This window comes from Lutra lutra, chromosome 10, assembly GCF_902655055.1.
Source record: "Lutra lutra chromosome 10, mLutLut1.2, whole genome shotgun sequence".
Taxonomy (NCBI): Eukaryota; Metazoa; Chordata; class Mammalia; order Carnivora; family Mustelidae; genus Lutra; species Lutra lutra.
In genome coordinates this window covers 67,144,509-67,161,930 of record NC_062287.1, presented here as the reverse complement: position 1 = coordinate 67,161,930, position 17,422 = coordinate 67,144,509, and the positions used below count along the sequence as shown (strand labels likewise).

Here is a 17,422-nt window from a genome sequence, read left to right as displayed (position 1 = left end):
ACTCCGCTCCCACTGTCACAGAGGTAATGGAGCAAAGGTATTCAATTCAGACTTAAATTCTAGTAATGGTTCTGCTACTTACTAGCTATACATGTACTTTTGGGCAAGTCATTCATCCTCTATGAGCTTCAGTTTTCTTATCAGTCAAATGAGAATATCAATATTTGCTTTATTAATCTCAGACAAGCTTCAAGTGAGAACAAACAAGTATTTTGAAAACTAAAATATAAAAATATAAGGGGTAATATTAATGTTTGCATTGTTAAAGACTAATGCAAAGTATTTAGCTTTTTTGAGCTATCCCTTATAATAAACCTAAAGAAAAATTCTGTATATTGAACCTGGTTGTCCTGCTAATTCTCTGGTTGTTTGTAGTCTGATGTTTTATAAAAGTTGTTTTATTTCAATGCTGGTGTTTTTGTTGTTGTTGCCTCTCCCAAAACCCAAACTGACAGATCTCTTTAATCTTTTTGTGATTATACAATTGAGAATTTCTAGTTTATACTCTGCCTAGAGCTTACTTCATAGTATCAACTTTTTTTTCCCCAAAGTATCAACTTAAAAAAAAAAAAGCCCCTTTCTCTTTCCTGACTTTCCCAGTTACTTACAGACTATTTAGGGGGTGTTGGAAGGGAGTTATCTGCATTGCAGGATAAAGAAAAAAGAGAATGCACAAATAAAAAATTTTCCTGCGCTGTGAATCAAATTTTCTAGTGTCTGGTCCTTTCTTTTTCTTTTTGGTATTATTATTTACTTTTTAAGCTATTCTTTAATCTTTTACTTAGTATTTCTATCATATTCTTTCCTTTAAAAAATTCTTAATTCCTTTCTCTTTTTCACTTTATCATCCCCAAAGCTGTGACATCACTGCTGTCACAGGTCTGATGTGTTGCAGAAGTCCAAGAACACTTGCTACTATAACTGCACCTAAAATGAAAGCAAAGGCAATAGAGGACATTTTTATAATCCAGGAAGTTACGGGTGGTCTTAGAACAAAGTACCTCTTAGCTGATTCTTTTAACTAAAAATTTAAATAAACTGAGAAAACAATTGGTGCTGTTTCAAGAAGCCTTTTTCTTTCTAAGTACATACATTTATGTCCTTCCCCAGAACCTTCGTCTGCAGCATAGGGTTCTGCTTTGAAATACATGTACTGTATTTCTCCCCTGCTCTTGCCACTCTCATCGTATTCACTATCAGTTCCAGAGTCTTCTTCTGCTGTGTCCCATGTCTCTTTTTTCCCTTCATTTGCTTTAGTTCTTCTACTACTCGTGATGCTATGAGAGTCAAGTCCATTAGCCAAAGGAATCTGAGCATTATCTGCATTGCACAAAGTGTCACTGCTATGACTGGAGCTAAGAATGTCACTGTCCACTGAACTTGTACTCCTGTCATTATTCACATCTGAGTCTGACCGTTCTTCAGACTGAAAATTTTCAGGATCAGAAGTCTGAATGTGCTGTTCAAGTTCTCTATTGTCCACTGATGCTGAAGAGTCCCTCTCATTGAGAGGTGATTCTATGTTTTCAAAGTCACTTGTCTCAGTACTTTTGCTGCTGTCCCCATTATCTCCATCTTGCTGCTGCTGTAGTGACAAGCTTTTGAGTTTTTCAGTGCTTTCTTCTAGAATAGCTTCCACAGACTTTAGGCTCCCCACAGGTCCTTTAACTCTTTCACAGTCATCTTCCACATTACCAGAATCGCCCCCAGCTTTCTGGCATGCTGTCCTTTTGGAATAAGATCCTGGGGACTGTTCAGGTAACAAAACAAATAATCTGATCGTATTTGCATGACGATCCAGGAGTTTCCACAAATGAGAGTCTGTAAAGGCCATCTGGTAATCCAAAGTCTCAGAACTTTCAACAAACACCTAAAGAGTAAGCCAAAGAGTTACATTACATCATTAATTTTAGTGACATTCATTCTTGTTCATAATATCACCTCAATACAAGACCGTGCATAATAAATTATAAAATTTGGGATAACATTTCTAAAGGGAATGTGCACTGTTTTCAGAGACTAAATAAAATTAACATTATGTTCATATGTCTCTGCAACTAGCCACAAAACTGCTAAGACAGATGGGACACACACATGCACAGACACACAAGTATCTTGTTTACTGGGTTGCCCATTTTCAGAATGTTTTTGTACTCCGTATCTTGCCCATTAGGAAAACAAGTTCAGCAGGAATACAGATAGAGGAACATGTATAAACACATGTTGAGAATGCAATACCAAAATCCAGATTATAGAAAAAAAAAATCTAATGGACAAATGACTTGATTCTAGGGCAAATAACTGGCAAGGAAACAAACACAGGGGGAAGCTTTAGATTAAAATAAACTTAAGAGGTGTATCATGGACTTCATTTGGATCCTATCTGAACAAACAAATCTTATCAGAAAAAAATTTTACAATATAATCAGGGAAATTTGAATATGACTAGATATCCATTGATATTAAGGCATTTCTGTTAATTTTCTAGATGTAATAATTATGGATATGTTTTTAAAAAGTTCTCACCTTTGAGAGATATATATTCAGATTATTTATAGAACATTTCATCTGGGGATGTTTTTCAAATAATCTGGTGGTTATATAAATCAAATGAGAGTTGATAACGGTTCAATAAAAGTTACAAATCAGGACTATTAGCTGATCATTTAAAGAAAAAAAATAAAGTGTGATCCCTTCCACTTTTCACCACAGAGCGGCATTAGGATGGATTAGAGATTTTAATGACACACACACAAGCACCATGCAAAAGTATCCAAAGAAAACAGAGGTGAATAAAAGTTACACATTGTGATTAATATGACAACACTAAAAAAGGTTCAGTGAGATAAAAGACTCAAGACTGCATTAAGATGAATGAGACTGGAAAAGGCAATAAACAAAACATGGCAAATAAGGAAAATTTTGGATATAATTTACCTAGAGTAAACTGATGGCATTAGGAATAAACACACAGGAAAAATGATAAATGACAGAACACAGAATGGTATCGAGAGGTACAAACAAATCAATGGAACTTTCTCTTTTCTATCAGAGATAAGTAAGAAGAGAAAGGGAATAATGGTGGGTGAACCCAAAATGACAGTCTTCTCTAGAGCAGGCATGTCTTTGATTTTCACCATTAAGTACTGCTTTATAGGAGAACCTCAAGAATGAACATAACATAATTCCCAGAACTCATAATTCAAGAATTCAGAGGACATGACTGGTGTGGATAGAAATCGTCACTATGGCTCCACCAAAGAGGCAGGACTAATCTGGGGCTTGAAAAACAAACGTAGGGAGAAGGGAAAGAATACTACAGGCTGGGGTCGCTCATGAACAAGACACAGAGGAGAACCAGCAGGACTGACTGAGAAGGACAGAAAGAAGCCCGATATAAGTGATTACAAAGGAAGATAATTACTGAGAGGATGGGAGAATTCACAAGGTAAATTAAAGACAAATGGTGGATAGCTCTAGAGGCCAGCCTTAAAATATAAAACTTTATTATTACCAGCATGAAAATAATGAAAAACTAAAAGACATACCTTGTTACTTCTAAAAAAGCCTTCAGCTTTCAGGGTCTTACTGGGCACAGTGAGAAGACGCAGATCATTGTAGCAGCGTTCCAGCACTATCCGCATTGTTTCAGCGGGTAAGTAGATGGCCTGTAACGGAAGTGATCTGATAAAAAAGGACTGCAAGGATAATTCTGCTTGACTTGGAAATGTGAACAATGAGACACTGCTGAGTTCTTAGAAACAGCAGAAAGAAAATTCAGAGAAAATAATTTTTGTAGAGGTTTACAAAATTTTTAAGAATCCGTGGAAAAATTTTAGTCTTATCCATTAATTATGTTGTAAATTAGGTGAACAAAGTATCACTTACAAAGGTATGCTCTCAAACTATTTTAACGGTAATGATTTTTCACTAAAAATTATATTCCTCTCATACTTGCAAAGTAAATGAGGTGATCTGGTTCCAACGAAACAGAATGGCTAACTCTCGAGTAGAAGTCAAGCCAATACCTGTTTAACTTCTGAAATTTTGATGGGTTATTTTGTGTTGTGTGAATAGTTGTTAATACTTTTCTAAATCATTTTTCTTCTGTATAAAGTGATATTATTAATAAAATTTAAAGCTATTCTGAAATTACATATCCTTAATTTGAGGTGTCATTATAGGAATTTCACAAGAAATGAGCAAAAAAATTTGTTTTAAAAATATGATTTGTGCTGAGAATTGTGTAAGACTGATGAATCAAAGACTTGTACCCCTGAAACAAATAATACATTATATTAATTTAAAAAATAATAAAATTCAAAAAAAGATTTGTTTTTAATACAACTAATGATAATTCTTAGGTAGTCTACTTATGCTTTACCCACTGCATTTCTTGGCAGAATATTTTGTAACTGCCTTTATTCTCTAGAGACATATTTCTCCCCAACAAAATTACTAGCTTTTTTTCAGGGAAAGGAACATCACGTGTTTCTTTTATATTCTACCTCAGGGCTCATACTCTAGATTAAACTATAATACAGAGCAAGTACACTAATGTAGCCATTTTATGAGCAATTTAATTGTAAAATGTAACTCCACAACACGGTTTATCTCCCCAGTTATTACTCAGGCAGAAGTGTTAGAAGTTGTTCTTTGTTAACACAATAATAATTAATACCAGTAATAATTAAACCCAACTTTTATATAATACTTAACATTTTTTTCCCCACAAACGAAACATTTATTTGTTCCATTAACATTCACAATAACCCTGTTAAAGTAGGCATTAAAAAACCTCAGATGAGATAAAAGACAATATTGCCATAAGATGAATGACTGGAAAATGGATCAACTTCTTGCTGCTATTACTGAACAATTTCCACTACACCAAGGCATCTGACCCTAAGGCTTTAGAACCCTAAACAATTTTACCAATGTTTGTGTGCTCAGTGTTTTATAGAGTACAGTATAACCATTTTATTTGGAGTGGACTAGCTTTTTGTCCAAGGAAATTTGAATGTTTTCAACATACTTTTCCAGCCCAAAAATTCTGAATGAGTCTATGTTCTTTATCACTAACTCACTGAATGTGGTCAATATTTAACTCATCATTTTCCCTGTCAAATCTGCTCCCCCACCCAACTCTTCTATTTCTATCACTAGATCATTATGCCTTTGCGGTTACTCAAGCGTGCAACTCCCCAAGTCATCTGTGCTCCTTCCTGCCTTACTCCAACCAATCATAAGTCTGGCAGATTCTATTTATAGAATCATCCTAACAATCTAAACCTTCTCTCATTTCTGGTCCTATGCCTTCACCTGAGTTATTTCAACAGCTTCCTCATTTACATTCCTGTCTCCCCCTCTACCATGTGGAATACCAGTCTAGTGCCACCAGACTTAACCATTCTACAGCAGAGCTCTCATCATACCACTGCTGTGCTTAGGAAAACAAACAAATATCCTACTTCCTATTGCCTATATCAAATATAGCCCACCCTTTTGTGTTTAGTACTTAAAGACCCTCCATGAAATAAACCACCTTTTCTTTCTAGGCAGGTACTTGACAGAGAGCCAGCCAAACACATGTGCCCTTGCTATGTGCACTTGCCTCACACATCCTCACCTCCATACTGTGGTCAATCGATGTCTTCCGCTCAAAGTGTCATTCTCTTCTAACTAAACTTGCCTCCTGCCAGTAAAAATCAGTTCCTATACCTTACTCAAACCATCACATGATGCTTTGTACAGAGCAGGCACTCAAAAATACTCACTGGCCAATTTTAAAACTTACCTTTGAAATAAGTTGTTTGAACTCTGTGACTGTTTGATTTAAGTAAGCACGGACGGTGACAGGAGCAGCTACAGATTCTGCCTTAAGATCAACAACATGAACTTTCACCATCACTTCTGTCCCATTTGAAAAACACAAAAACATAACTGCAGGTTATTTTCAAAAATACCTTTCACATGAGCACTGCACTTTTCATGTGTTTCCAATAGATGGCAAAGATAACATTTTTCTAATTATCAAGATGGTAAACATAACAATGTTATACATGTATATAATACAAGTTAAAATTTCTCTTTCACAATTTGTCACATTACAAACATCTGCAAAGAAATGGAAATGAAGCTTATGAAAATGTTCTCTCGACATCTCTTTAAAACAGTGACAACAATCAAAATATGATTTTTAAAAAATACATGCTTTGTTTCCTTGTAAAACGTAATATACTATCAAGCTTATCAAGCGTATTAAAAATATCCAAAGTTCTGGGGCGCCTGGGTGGCTCAGTGGGTTAAAGCCTCTGCCTTCGGCTCAGGTCATGATCCCGGGGTCCTGGGATCGAGCCCTGCATTGGGCTCTCTGCTCAGCAGGGAGCCTGCTTCCCCTCCTCTCTCTCTGCCTGCCTCTCTGTCTACTTGTGAGCTCTCTCTCTGTCAAATAAATAAATAAAATCTTTAAAAAAAAATAAATAAATAAATAAAAATATCCAAAGTTCCAAAGTACAAACCCAAACCACAACACTAAATAAATATAAACAGAGAAAGCAAAACAAATTCGAAAGGGGACACAGCAACCCTACTTGCTTTTGAACAACCTTCATTATACCACTCAAGACCTTGTTCATAATTAAAGACTTCCTCTCTTCAAAATATTCTCTACATTCTACAGAAAATTCTACTGCTTTGGTTTACATGTTTTTTTTTTTTTTTCACTTAAATTCTTCATATTACAATATAACCCTATGTCTTCCTCTTCTGTTTTCAGATTATATATAAACTTTTAGTCACTAGAAAAGCAAATGATCTTCGAACACTATGGTTATTCTCTGCCTTAACTGTTTTAATTTCTTTTATGAAGTATACATAAATCCTCAGTTTTTTCCCTAAGTTCCTAATCTAACTCTGACAAAATATTCTGCTAAAATCTTTATTACTAATGAGCAGAGTACTTTGTCTGTAAGTTTAACAATCCACACACAGACTTAAGAGTTTTCTTGTTAAAAAGTGGTTTCGTGGGGCGCCTGGGTGGCTCAGTGGGTTGGGGCCTCTGCCTTCGGCTCAGGTCATGATCCCAGGGTCCTGGGATCGAGCCCTGCATCGGGCTCTCTGCTCAGCAGGGAGCCTGCTTCCTCCTCTCTCTGCCTGCCTCTCTGCCTACTTGTGATCCCTGTCTGTCAAATAAATAAATAAAATCTTAAAAAAAAAAAAAAAAGTGGTTTCGTTCCTGATTTGTGTTACACTTTAATCATAATTTTTGCTATCTAGCCCAAAAATAATCTGCAAGGAAATGCTCCAAAGGAACTCCTTACAAACAGAGCAGAGTCTGTCTGATGGAGCCCTTAAAAGAATGCCATACTTAATGTACTTTGAAAAGAGATGCTTTGAAAAAAATTTTTTTAAAAAGAGAGGTATATAGAATCCACAGAGGAAAGGTATTTGGAAGAGTAGAAGAAGGTTTTGTAAGTTCAATTTTTAGGAATAAAAGTAGAAAACATAAGTCTGAATTCCAATTATAATCGATGCAAGGGATTTAGGGTCGCAACAATAGTAAGAATTCTCCAAGATTATTTAAACACTTTGTCCCTCATTTGTTACAGTTTACATTTAGTGATTATTGGAAGACTTTAGACATGTAACTCTCTTTAAGTCCTACCCTGGGTATAGGTAGGGGCATGGTATTCTGCTTTCCAGATCAGTCTCAAACAAAGTTAACTCCCAAGATACTGAGGAATGTGATATATTAAATGAAGACAGAAAAAGCTGAAGTCCCTGGAACCGGTAGAAATGGAGAGGATAAAGAAAAATAAAGAGTGTTGGCAGTGATACTTATGAAACCACATCTTCAAGGAGACTCTGAAAAATAGACTATTTCTGAGACTTTATGGGAATATACTTTTTGGGGACCAGGATCTCCTCTGTAAGTAGAAGGAGTAGGGAACAGGAGGAGAGAAAGGAGGATGATTCAGCACTTAAAGAGGAAAGTCCCACTGAAAACTACAAGCTTAAAAAACCCCTATTTTAAAAAATTTTGTGTATATAGCTCTTTGAAAGTAATCTAGAACTTAATCACAAGCTTGTTGCTTAACCTATCAAAATTATTCTGCATCTCAAGAATATATAAAAATTTAAAATTAAATTCATTTCTATTAACAAAAAACCTTCTCATGAAAATTTTAAGTTCAGTACAACTCAAAATGCCATAAAATTCTTTACCTCCAGGTTTATAAGATTGGAAAACTTGATCAGGCTTTCTCGTCTCCAACAGCAGATCAAACATGTATGTTGACTTGACTCCTCCTAGCAGAAGTCCCATAGGTGTATCTTCTTCTCCTTCATACGATCGTTCAAGATAATCATGAAACTCGTCATATTTAACAAGGCGACAGCAATCCATGGGTATGACCTCTTCTAAATCCATCATCTAAAAGAAAATGACACCCAAGAAAAGAGAAAAAAATATGCATGGTATTTTAGTCTGATGTGTAATTGCACTACCAATACACCCAAACAAACAATAAAATCCTAGATTTATGATTTGCATCAGAGCTCAAAGACATCAAAGTTAAAGGTACAACGTCAATGCTGTTTTTAAGTAACCATTATTTCATTATCCCCCAAATCATACAACTTACGCACCATCAAATTTTAAAGATATTTCTGGTTTTAAAGAAAGTTAACATTCTAAACTTCAGACGGACTCAAAATCAATGTAATATAAGCTGTTGCTCTATAATCGTTACGTTGGAACCTCAGGGAGAACGACCAATGAGAGTATGTGGCTTCTGTTTATGAATCCAATCTGGAGAACTGGTATCTGACATGTTTGGGTCTGACCCTCTTGTTAAGGGTAGAGGGAGAGCATGCCTTACAGAGTCACCACAGAGGCCACAGCTCCTTATAATTACATAAATAAATATAAAAAGAGAAAACAAAACAAATTCTAAAGAGGATACAGCAGCCCTACCTGCTTTTGAATAACCTTCTAGCTGCCCCGTGAAGGTAGCTCCCTTTCCAGATGAGCCTCCCCAGTACCTACAGCTCAGGGCACAGGAATTTCTGTCACCAATTTCCCTCTAACTCATGTCACTGGTAGATGGTGTACTCTGGACACAACATCTCTTCAGTGAAAAATGAACTGCCTGGAGACACACAGGATTACTTCAAAGTATTTCATACTTATCTAAGGTTTGTTAATTATGACTTTCAAGAAAAACAGTAAACCTTGGTGTGTGTCCCCAATGACCTCTATTAACTCTCCAACTCTCCCCAAAGTTAGAACTCTCCTTCTGGTACATAAGACTGATTTATTTCTCTCTTCTGTTTGATTCTTTATACTTATGAACTTTTACTTCCTATTTTGTTTTTAAAGATTATATTTATTTATTTGACAGAGAAGTCACAAGTAGGCAGAGAGGCAGACAGAGGGCGAGGGGGAAGCAGGTTCCCTGCTGAGCAGAGAGCCGGATGTGGGGCTCAATCCCAGGACCCTGAGATCATGACCTGAGCTAAAGGCAGAGGCTTAACCCACTGAGCCACCCAGGCACCCCTTACTTCCTATTTTTAAGACATTTTTTATCCTTCCTGCATTAAAAACTGCTGGAATATAAACTACCGTTAGTGTTATCACTGATCATAAAACTGTTTAGGTAAGATGTTTTCTCCATTTTAGTCTGATTTGGTTTCCCTACTGTTTGTAAAGATGATGCTTGGAGCCCACCACTGTCTTTAAAGGATTTTTACTTTTAATAAGATAAATCCAGAACCATCCATCCATTTTATTGTTTGCTCATTCATTTACTTATCCACATACCCATCCAAATTTTGATTCTCCTGCATACCAAGTAAAAGTATTGGAAATGTGATTGTGAGCCATACCCTTTTAAGTGTTTACAGTTCAAATGAAGACCAGTTGCATTAATTACAACAGTCACACAATCAAATGTGGATCACACTTTGAGAAATGTCTGTTATCTTGTGTACTATTTTTAGTTCTCTCATTGGTTCTATATATAAATTATAAATGAAATGATACAATTTTTTCTCTAATGACTTTCAGTTCAGTGTTAATATTTATATGGAAAGGGCAAAAATATTTTTAATTTGTTAAGTATAACAGATGACATTTAGAACAATCTGATTAAAGAACGCTTCCCTTTCAATTCGACTTTCTTTTTTTTTTTCAATTCGACTTTCAAAACCCACTAACAACTTCCCATTATTCTTAGAATTGCAAATTTCTACTTATACAAGTCATACAAAGTCTCTAATTTGATATTATGCTATTCTCATTCAAGACAATCTGAACACAATGTCCCTTTTTTTCAGTTTGCTGATCCTGCCCGCCACATCCTCATCTCAGTTTTTAATATATGTTGTCATCTCTACTAAAATATTCTCCCCTAACTTCTGGCAAAGCTGTTTCCTTCTCATGGTTAATGTCTTAGGAGAAATAATCTCAATATACTACTGATTTACTTTATAACATCTAAACAGTAACATATTTGCAAATTGTAGAAGGTTCTCAATACATAACTTCTAAATGAATGAAAAGAACAAATATTTTTGTTTCTAATTCTAATTCTTGTTCTACAAAACTGAACTGGCTTTCAGAATGAGCAGTTTCTCAAACTCCACTGAGTATGGTCCATAGGAGAGGTGTAAACTACACCTCTGAGAGAGACAGATGCCATCAATGGGCTATCAACATGACTGCAAGTGCTTGTATTACTACTGATTCTAATAACAATTTTGAAAAAGATGTTAATATTGTTATCTGAGACGTAGATACTGTCCAACAGTGCAATTAAACATACCTTATAAGCCATTTCTACTGCTTCCTTTAATGTCTTATCCTTATGAACCTCCAATTTATTCTCCATCATTACTTGTTTCACAGGATGCAAACAGAATAATTTTATCTAGAAAATGTAAAATATCATCACCTCAGCAGGTCATGAATCAAAAGGTAATTCTTTTGCACACAGCATTTTTTCCCTTAATAGTCAAAATATTGCAATTTTTAAAAGATTTATTTCTTTTAGAGAGAGGGTGACAGAGTGACAGAGAGAGTATGTGAGAGAGCAAGAGCAAGAGAGCAGGGAAGGGGCAGAGGGAAAGAGAGAATCTCCAGCACTCTCCCAACACAGAGCTTGATCCCACAACCCTGAGATCACAACCAGAGCTGAAATTAACAGTAAGCTGTTCAATCAATTGAGCCACCCAGGCACCATAAAATATTGTAAATTTTTAAAAAAGATTTTATTTATTTGAGAGTGAGCAAGAGAGAAAGAGAGAGAGAGAGGAGGAGCAGGGGGAGAGGCAGAGGGAAAGGGAGAAGCAGACTCCCTGCTGAGCAGGGAACCTGAAGTGGGGCTCGATCCTGGAACTCTGAGATCATGACCTAAGCCAAAGGCAGACACTTAAGTGACTGAGCTACCCAGGTGCCCCAAATATTGTAATTTTTAAAAAACATAATTGAGATCATTCTCTCCTATCTCTATTTTTCTTAGTAATTGACAGTGACGATCTCTCCCAAAAAAAGAATTCAAAAACATTAATTGTAACAACTGTACATTTCTTGATAAGCATGTATCACAATTTAAATAATCATTCTTCTACTGCTATACACTGTTGTTTCAAATTTTTCTCTAATTTGGAAGATATCGTGATAAATGTCCTTGTGGTCAAAATTTTTACAGCATGCATGGTTATCTCATTAGGTATTTCTTTAAGAGAATTATATAAAAATACATAAATTTGCTTAAGGCTCTTGATAAATTCTACTCAGTTTCTATGCAATAAGGTCTTTACCAGTTTATTATTCTATAGCAGAATGTGACAATGTTCATATCATTGTAACCTTACCAGCACTTAGTATTATCACTATATGTTAGTGGGTTTGTTTTGTTTTTAAAGATTTTATTTATTTATTTGACAGAGAGAGAGATCACAAGTAGGCAGAGAGGCACCCAGGGAGAGAGAGGAGGAAGCAGGCTCCCTGCTGAGCAGAGAGCCCTATGCAGGGCTTGACCCAGGACCGAGATCATGACCTAAGCCGAAGGCAGAGGCTTAACCCAAGGAGCCACCCAGGTGCCCCTATGTTAGTGTCTTATTTTTATTTTTTTAAAAAGATTTTATTTATTTATTTGACAGAGAGAGATCAAAAGTAGACAGAGAGGCAGGCAGAGAGAGAGGGAGAAGCAGGCGTCCTGCCGAGCAGAGAGTCCGATGCAGGGCTCGATCCCAGGACCCTGAGATCACGACCCGAGCCGAAGGCAGAGGTTTAACCAACTGAGCCACCCAGGCGCCCCCCCCCATGTTAGTGCTTTTTAATGCACAAAATAAAACCATACCTCACCTCAGTAATATAGGTGGTTACATTGCTTAATGATCATGATAGCATAACTGTCTACAGAATCAATCCAATGAGTATGTTTTGAGAATTGTAGTCAAGCAAACTTCAATAGCAGTTTTTAATTAAAAGTAAAATTATGAAATCTAACCTTGCATGTATTGCGCTCAATTTCTCGTTGCCTTTTTTCTTGTTCTTCTAATTCTCTTTCTCTCTGCACCAAGTTTTTAATATGTTCTGGATATTCATCTACTTCTAGAAATTCTATTGTAATAAAAACAGGGCAAGACAGAGTCATTGGAAATTGATCTTCCTTTACTTAATTTTATTCTATTATGTGCCCATAGTATATACTTCTACAACAGTTCTCATCAAAATATATCTCAATTACACCAGTCTCTCAACTTGGAACATCAGCTTCTTCCAGACAAGGGTGAAGAGGTAGTTGATAATGGCATATGATTAGGCCTCATATTTTAAAAAGTCATATATTTAATCCATATTATCTCTTGGTTCTACAAAAACTCTAACATGTAGATTCAGACTTCTAGAATGAAAAGCCTCTCTGAAACTTGGAAATAAAATCATTTCTGATTTCAAACTGTGCTATCACCAACAAACCATGTGACCGAGGGCAAGTTTACTTGTCCGGACCTCAATTTCTTCAGCTTATTAGCAGCACGTAACCCACAGAGTAACTACCTGGGATATAATAAAATGTAATATAAATGCTATTGCTACTGCTACTACTACAATGGTATTTATTTATTATTACTAATATACTCATCTTTTCTTTGTTTTCAAAGCAATCTTTAGCTACCGTCTATTTACAGAATTTTATATGCAACTCAAAATATTAAAAGTGACAATATGAGATTCTAACACTATTTAGTAAACCGATGATTACTAGGCATTAAATAAGGAGAAATATATATATATAAATATGTATATATATAAATATATGTGTGTGTGTGTGTATAAATATATATATAAAATCACATCCCTGTGAAAGTCAAAATACACTATTCTAGAAATGAGCTGTAACTGCAAAAATATTCCATATCATACACAGAGTGCCCTCTGGTGCTTCATCACAAAACTACAGTTTAGGGGAGTAGATTAAGAAAAACTGAGTTATTGTCCTAATGGAAACATCTCGAATGCTGGGTGCCACAGATGCACAAACTACAAACCTGACTCTGCCTACACCTTAGACAAGTTAATCTTTGGGGTATTGTTTCTCAATCTGTAAAGTCAGAATGACTACTCTGAAATCTCTATTCTGAAATGATTTTGTTACAATTTTCTTTCACCTCCATTAATTCTACTGAGCAGCCACTATATGACAGACCCTGGACTCTGGGTTATCATTAGTGAAAAGACAAATTAAGTCTTAAGCCTTGTACCAACTGAATTCACAATCTAATGAGGGTTTACAAAAATGTAAACAAAAACATTATGCTATCTAAAATAGATTTTACAGTAAGGTAGTTGCTAAACAAAGGAAATATGTTGAAATCAAGGGCAATGATTGTAAAAATTACAAAAAGAATGTGAGCAACATATAATCTGTGTATATATCTAAAGATACATTCACACAACCCTACTTATTTACAATACTGCTTCAGTTGGAGTCAGTGTTAAGAAAAAAGGGGAACTGCAATTTTTTAAATTAATAGTAAAAAAGAGAAAAAAAAAGACAAACCCTCATGCTGGTATATAGGATTATTTTGGGGGTTCTCAATATAATTAACATATAATAAAGGATGCAAACTAGAATCATAAAACTTTATTTGCTTTTTAAGCAAATAAGCAAAATTAATTCTAGTTCTTGGAAACATTTCTAGAGTGGTAAGTCAGTTTACTTCATTTGGGGTCCCTATTCAAAGCATTTACATACTAAAATACTCCAAAAACTTATAATTAAAAAAAAGCAGTAACAGCTAAATTTGAGTTTTTACTATGTATTAGACATGATGCTAAATGCTAAAAATGTTATCTCATTTAACTTTTCATTACAATCCTATAAAATACTGTAACTATCCCTGTTTCACAGATGTGGAAAGTAAGATTTAGAAAAGTTAAATAACTTACTCTAGGCCATTTGGATGGCAAGTTAGGATCATTACACACATCTGGTGGTTATCACTGAATATAATCTCACTGCAAATAAATATCCAATTTTTCTATATAGAGTAAGTTTTGTGTCTTAGGTATAAAAAAACATTTCAACTTTTTTTTTTTTTAAAGATTTTATTTATTTATTTGACAGAGAGAGATCACAAGTAGGCAGAGAGGCAGGCAGAGAGAGGAGGAAGCAGGCTCCCTGCTAAGCAGAGAGCCCGATGCGGGGCTCGATCCCAGGACCCTGAGATCATGACCTGAGCCGAAGGCAGAGGCTTTAACCCACTGAGCCACCCAGGCGCCCCAACATTTCAACTTTTTTCCAAGTGTTTTTACCACATGGTATTATCTCATAACAGAGTTTATAATGAATTTTTCTAGGCATAAAAAAACTTAACTGTCCTATCATTTAAAAGTAGTTCTCTGGGTTTGCAAAACTTGCAAAAGAAATTAGTACATATTAAAATCAAATAACTACATGTTAACATACTTGCATTTCGTGCTGGATCCTTCAGTCTATATATCAGCATATATGCATTTGTGGAGCTAGTAGAAATATAAAAAAAAATTAATGTCAACAAAAGGAGACTGTAAAGGTTCCACTTCCTAGCACCAAATATATATATATATACATATATATACATATATATATATATTTTTTTTTAAAAGTAGTTTTTGTTGTTTCAAACAACTAGAAAACCATGTAACTTTTCTTAGATTCAAACTTAAAATATTCCAGAAAACAAAAGGAGAATCTACTTTGCTCTTCCCGATGGAATTCTGAGAAGATTCCACATTTCCTCTTGGTAACACAGTTAAGTCTTCAAAAAACCTGTATCCTAGAACAATTACTACAGTTAAGTCAGGAGTCAGCACATTTCTTTTGGGCCATATTGTCTGTGTTGCAGTTACTTAATGGTTGTTGAGGGAAAAGATAAACACACAATACTTAAGTTTAACGGTGTTCCAATAAAACTTTATTTCCAAAAACTGGAGGCGGGCAGGGTTTGGTCCATGGGTTATAGTTTGCTGACCCCTGGGTTAAATCTCTTTAATGGTAAAAAATGTTGAGAAGCTGTAATTAAATTTATAAACAGTACAAATTAGGAAGTTATTTACCTTGCAAAAGCACTTGAGTAATATCCTCTGCTTCCTGAAGATCCACCATGTGTTTTCTTAATGTCCTCTTGGGTTATCTAAAAAGTTATGTTATTTATCTTTCTGTAAAATCTATAACGCCATTATCTCTATGTCAACAAGTAAGCCTGTTTTTAACCTCAGACTTAAATGGGCCATACAATTACCAATTCACAAAATTTAATCAGAATCAGTGGCTACTACCAGCCAGTCAGTTCTAGTGCTCCTCACAAGGTAGCTCGCATGACGGCTCAGGGAAAAAAAAAACAAAAAGAAACTGGCATTCTGTCTCTTGAAACACCTGGCAAGCCTCAAACAAACAAAACAAAAGAGGTAACAATGAAAACAAAGTAGGAAATTTACTGAAAGGAAAAGGAAAAACAAAGTCTCCCATTTTTAATAAACATTGCTGTTGATCTGAAACACCCGTACTCCTGTCTCTGAGAATAATCTTAAGCAACCTGTCCTTACCCTGCTGACGTGCTGATCATTGAAGCTGTACCACTGTTCATCGCTGAATGACTTTATACAAGCATAGTAATGGCCACCAGCAGCACTCCCTGAATGAACCATAACGGAGAAGAGCTCATAGATCAAGGAATTCTAAGGGGGGGAAAAAAAAGTAACTCAGAGAAGGGGAAAAATATAAAATCCTTATTTGTATATTTCCTATTCTCTGTTAATACACAATAAAATAACATGTTAATTGTCCTAGATATCTATTGTAGATAGCTAAGGTATCCTCTAAGATAATTAAAATGGAAAGTCACTACATCCATAGTTTTATCATAGTTTCATTCAGCGCATTCCTTCACATTTTAATTATTATAACCTCTGGAACTATGCATATCTGAAAAACAGTGTTATTTATGTAAAAAGAAAATAACAGTTTGAAATTTTATCTATTTATTTATTTTAAAGATTTTATTTTCTTGACAGAGAGAGAGAGATATCACAAGTAGGCAGAGAGGCAGGCAGAGAGAAAGGGGGAAGGCTTCCCACTGCTCAGTGGGGAGAGCCCGATGCGGGGCTCAATCCCAGGACCCTGAAGATCATGACCTGAGCCAAAGGCAGAGGTTTAACCCACTGAGCCACCCAGGCACCCCAACAGTTTGAAATTTTAGAAGCAGGTACTAAATAGAAGACTGTTCTGGTATGTACAGGCAAGATCAAGGACTCCCAAATAACACAGCTGTTTTTATTCAAGCAAAATAATTCTATTTTCTTTGCAAAAGAGCTGAGTGATATAATGGTTTAGAACATCTTCTAATGTATTTATGTAATATCTGTGATACAGTGATCTCCTGATCTGTTATCTCTCAAGATGGGCTAAAATTAGAAAATCAATCTATGTAATACAGGCTAATGAAGAAAAATTACATGATCCTATCAACTGACTCCAAAAAAGCATGTCACAAAATCCAATACCCATTCATAATAAAAATTCTCAACAAACTAGGAAGAGGAAGACCTCCTCAAATTGATAAAGAACACCTACCAAAAAACCCCTAGAACCAACAACATACTTAATGGTAAGAAATAGAACACCTTCCCCCTGAGATTAGAAACAAGGCAAGAATGTCCTTTCTTACCACTCTTTTTTTTTTCTTTCTTACCACTCTTATTCAACCCTTTTGTAAGAAGTCCTATGTAGTATATGTAGTAAGATCAAAAAAATAAAATAAAACAAAATAAAATAAAAAAATAAAAAAATCGTTCATGTAGGAAAACAGGCAGGGAACGGTTTGCCAACCCATGCTTGAACACAACGCTTTTTAGATTAAGTTATAATGTATC

General features: G+C 35.3%; 1 protein-coding gene across 3 annotated transcripts in view; it reads right to left on the bottom strand.

Moving 5' to 3' along the window:
* The window catches only part of USP47 (ubiquitin specific peptidase 47), a 117,075-nt gene that overhangs the window by 13,848 nt on the left and 85,805 nt on the right, over positions 1–17,422 (bottom strand). For all 3 annotated transcript variants that reach the window (XM_047690322.1, XM_047690323.1, XM_047690324.1), the window contains 9 exons: positions 16,097–16,228; positions 15,608–15,684; positions 14,979–15,034; positions 12,516–12,628; positions 10,827–10,931; positions 8,227–8,434; positions 5,798–5,913; positions 3,549–3,668; positions 1,093–1,870 (listed from right to left, as the gene is read on the bottom strand). In XM_047690322.1, the coding sequence (XP_047546278.1) occupies positions 1,093–1,870; positions 3,549–3,668; positions 5,798–5,913; positions 8,227–8,434; positions 10,827–10,931; positions 12,516–12,628; positions 14,979–15,034; positions 15,608–15,684; positions 16,097–16,228 (1,705 nt within the window). The remainder of the gene's footprint in view (positions 1–1,092; positions 1,871–3,548; positions 3,669–5,797; positions 5,914–8,226; positions 8,435–10,826; positions 10,932–12,515; positions 12,629–14,978; positions 15,035–15,607; positions 15,685–16,096; positions 16,229–17,422) is intronic.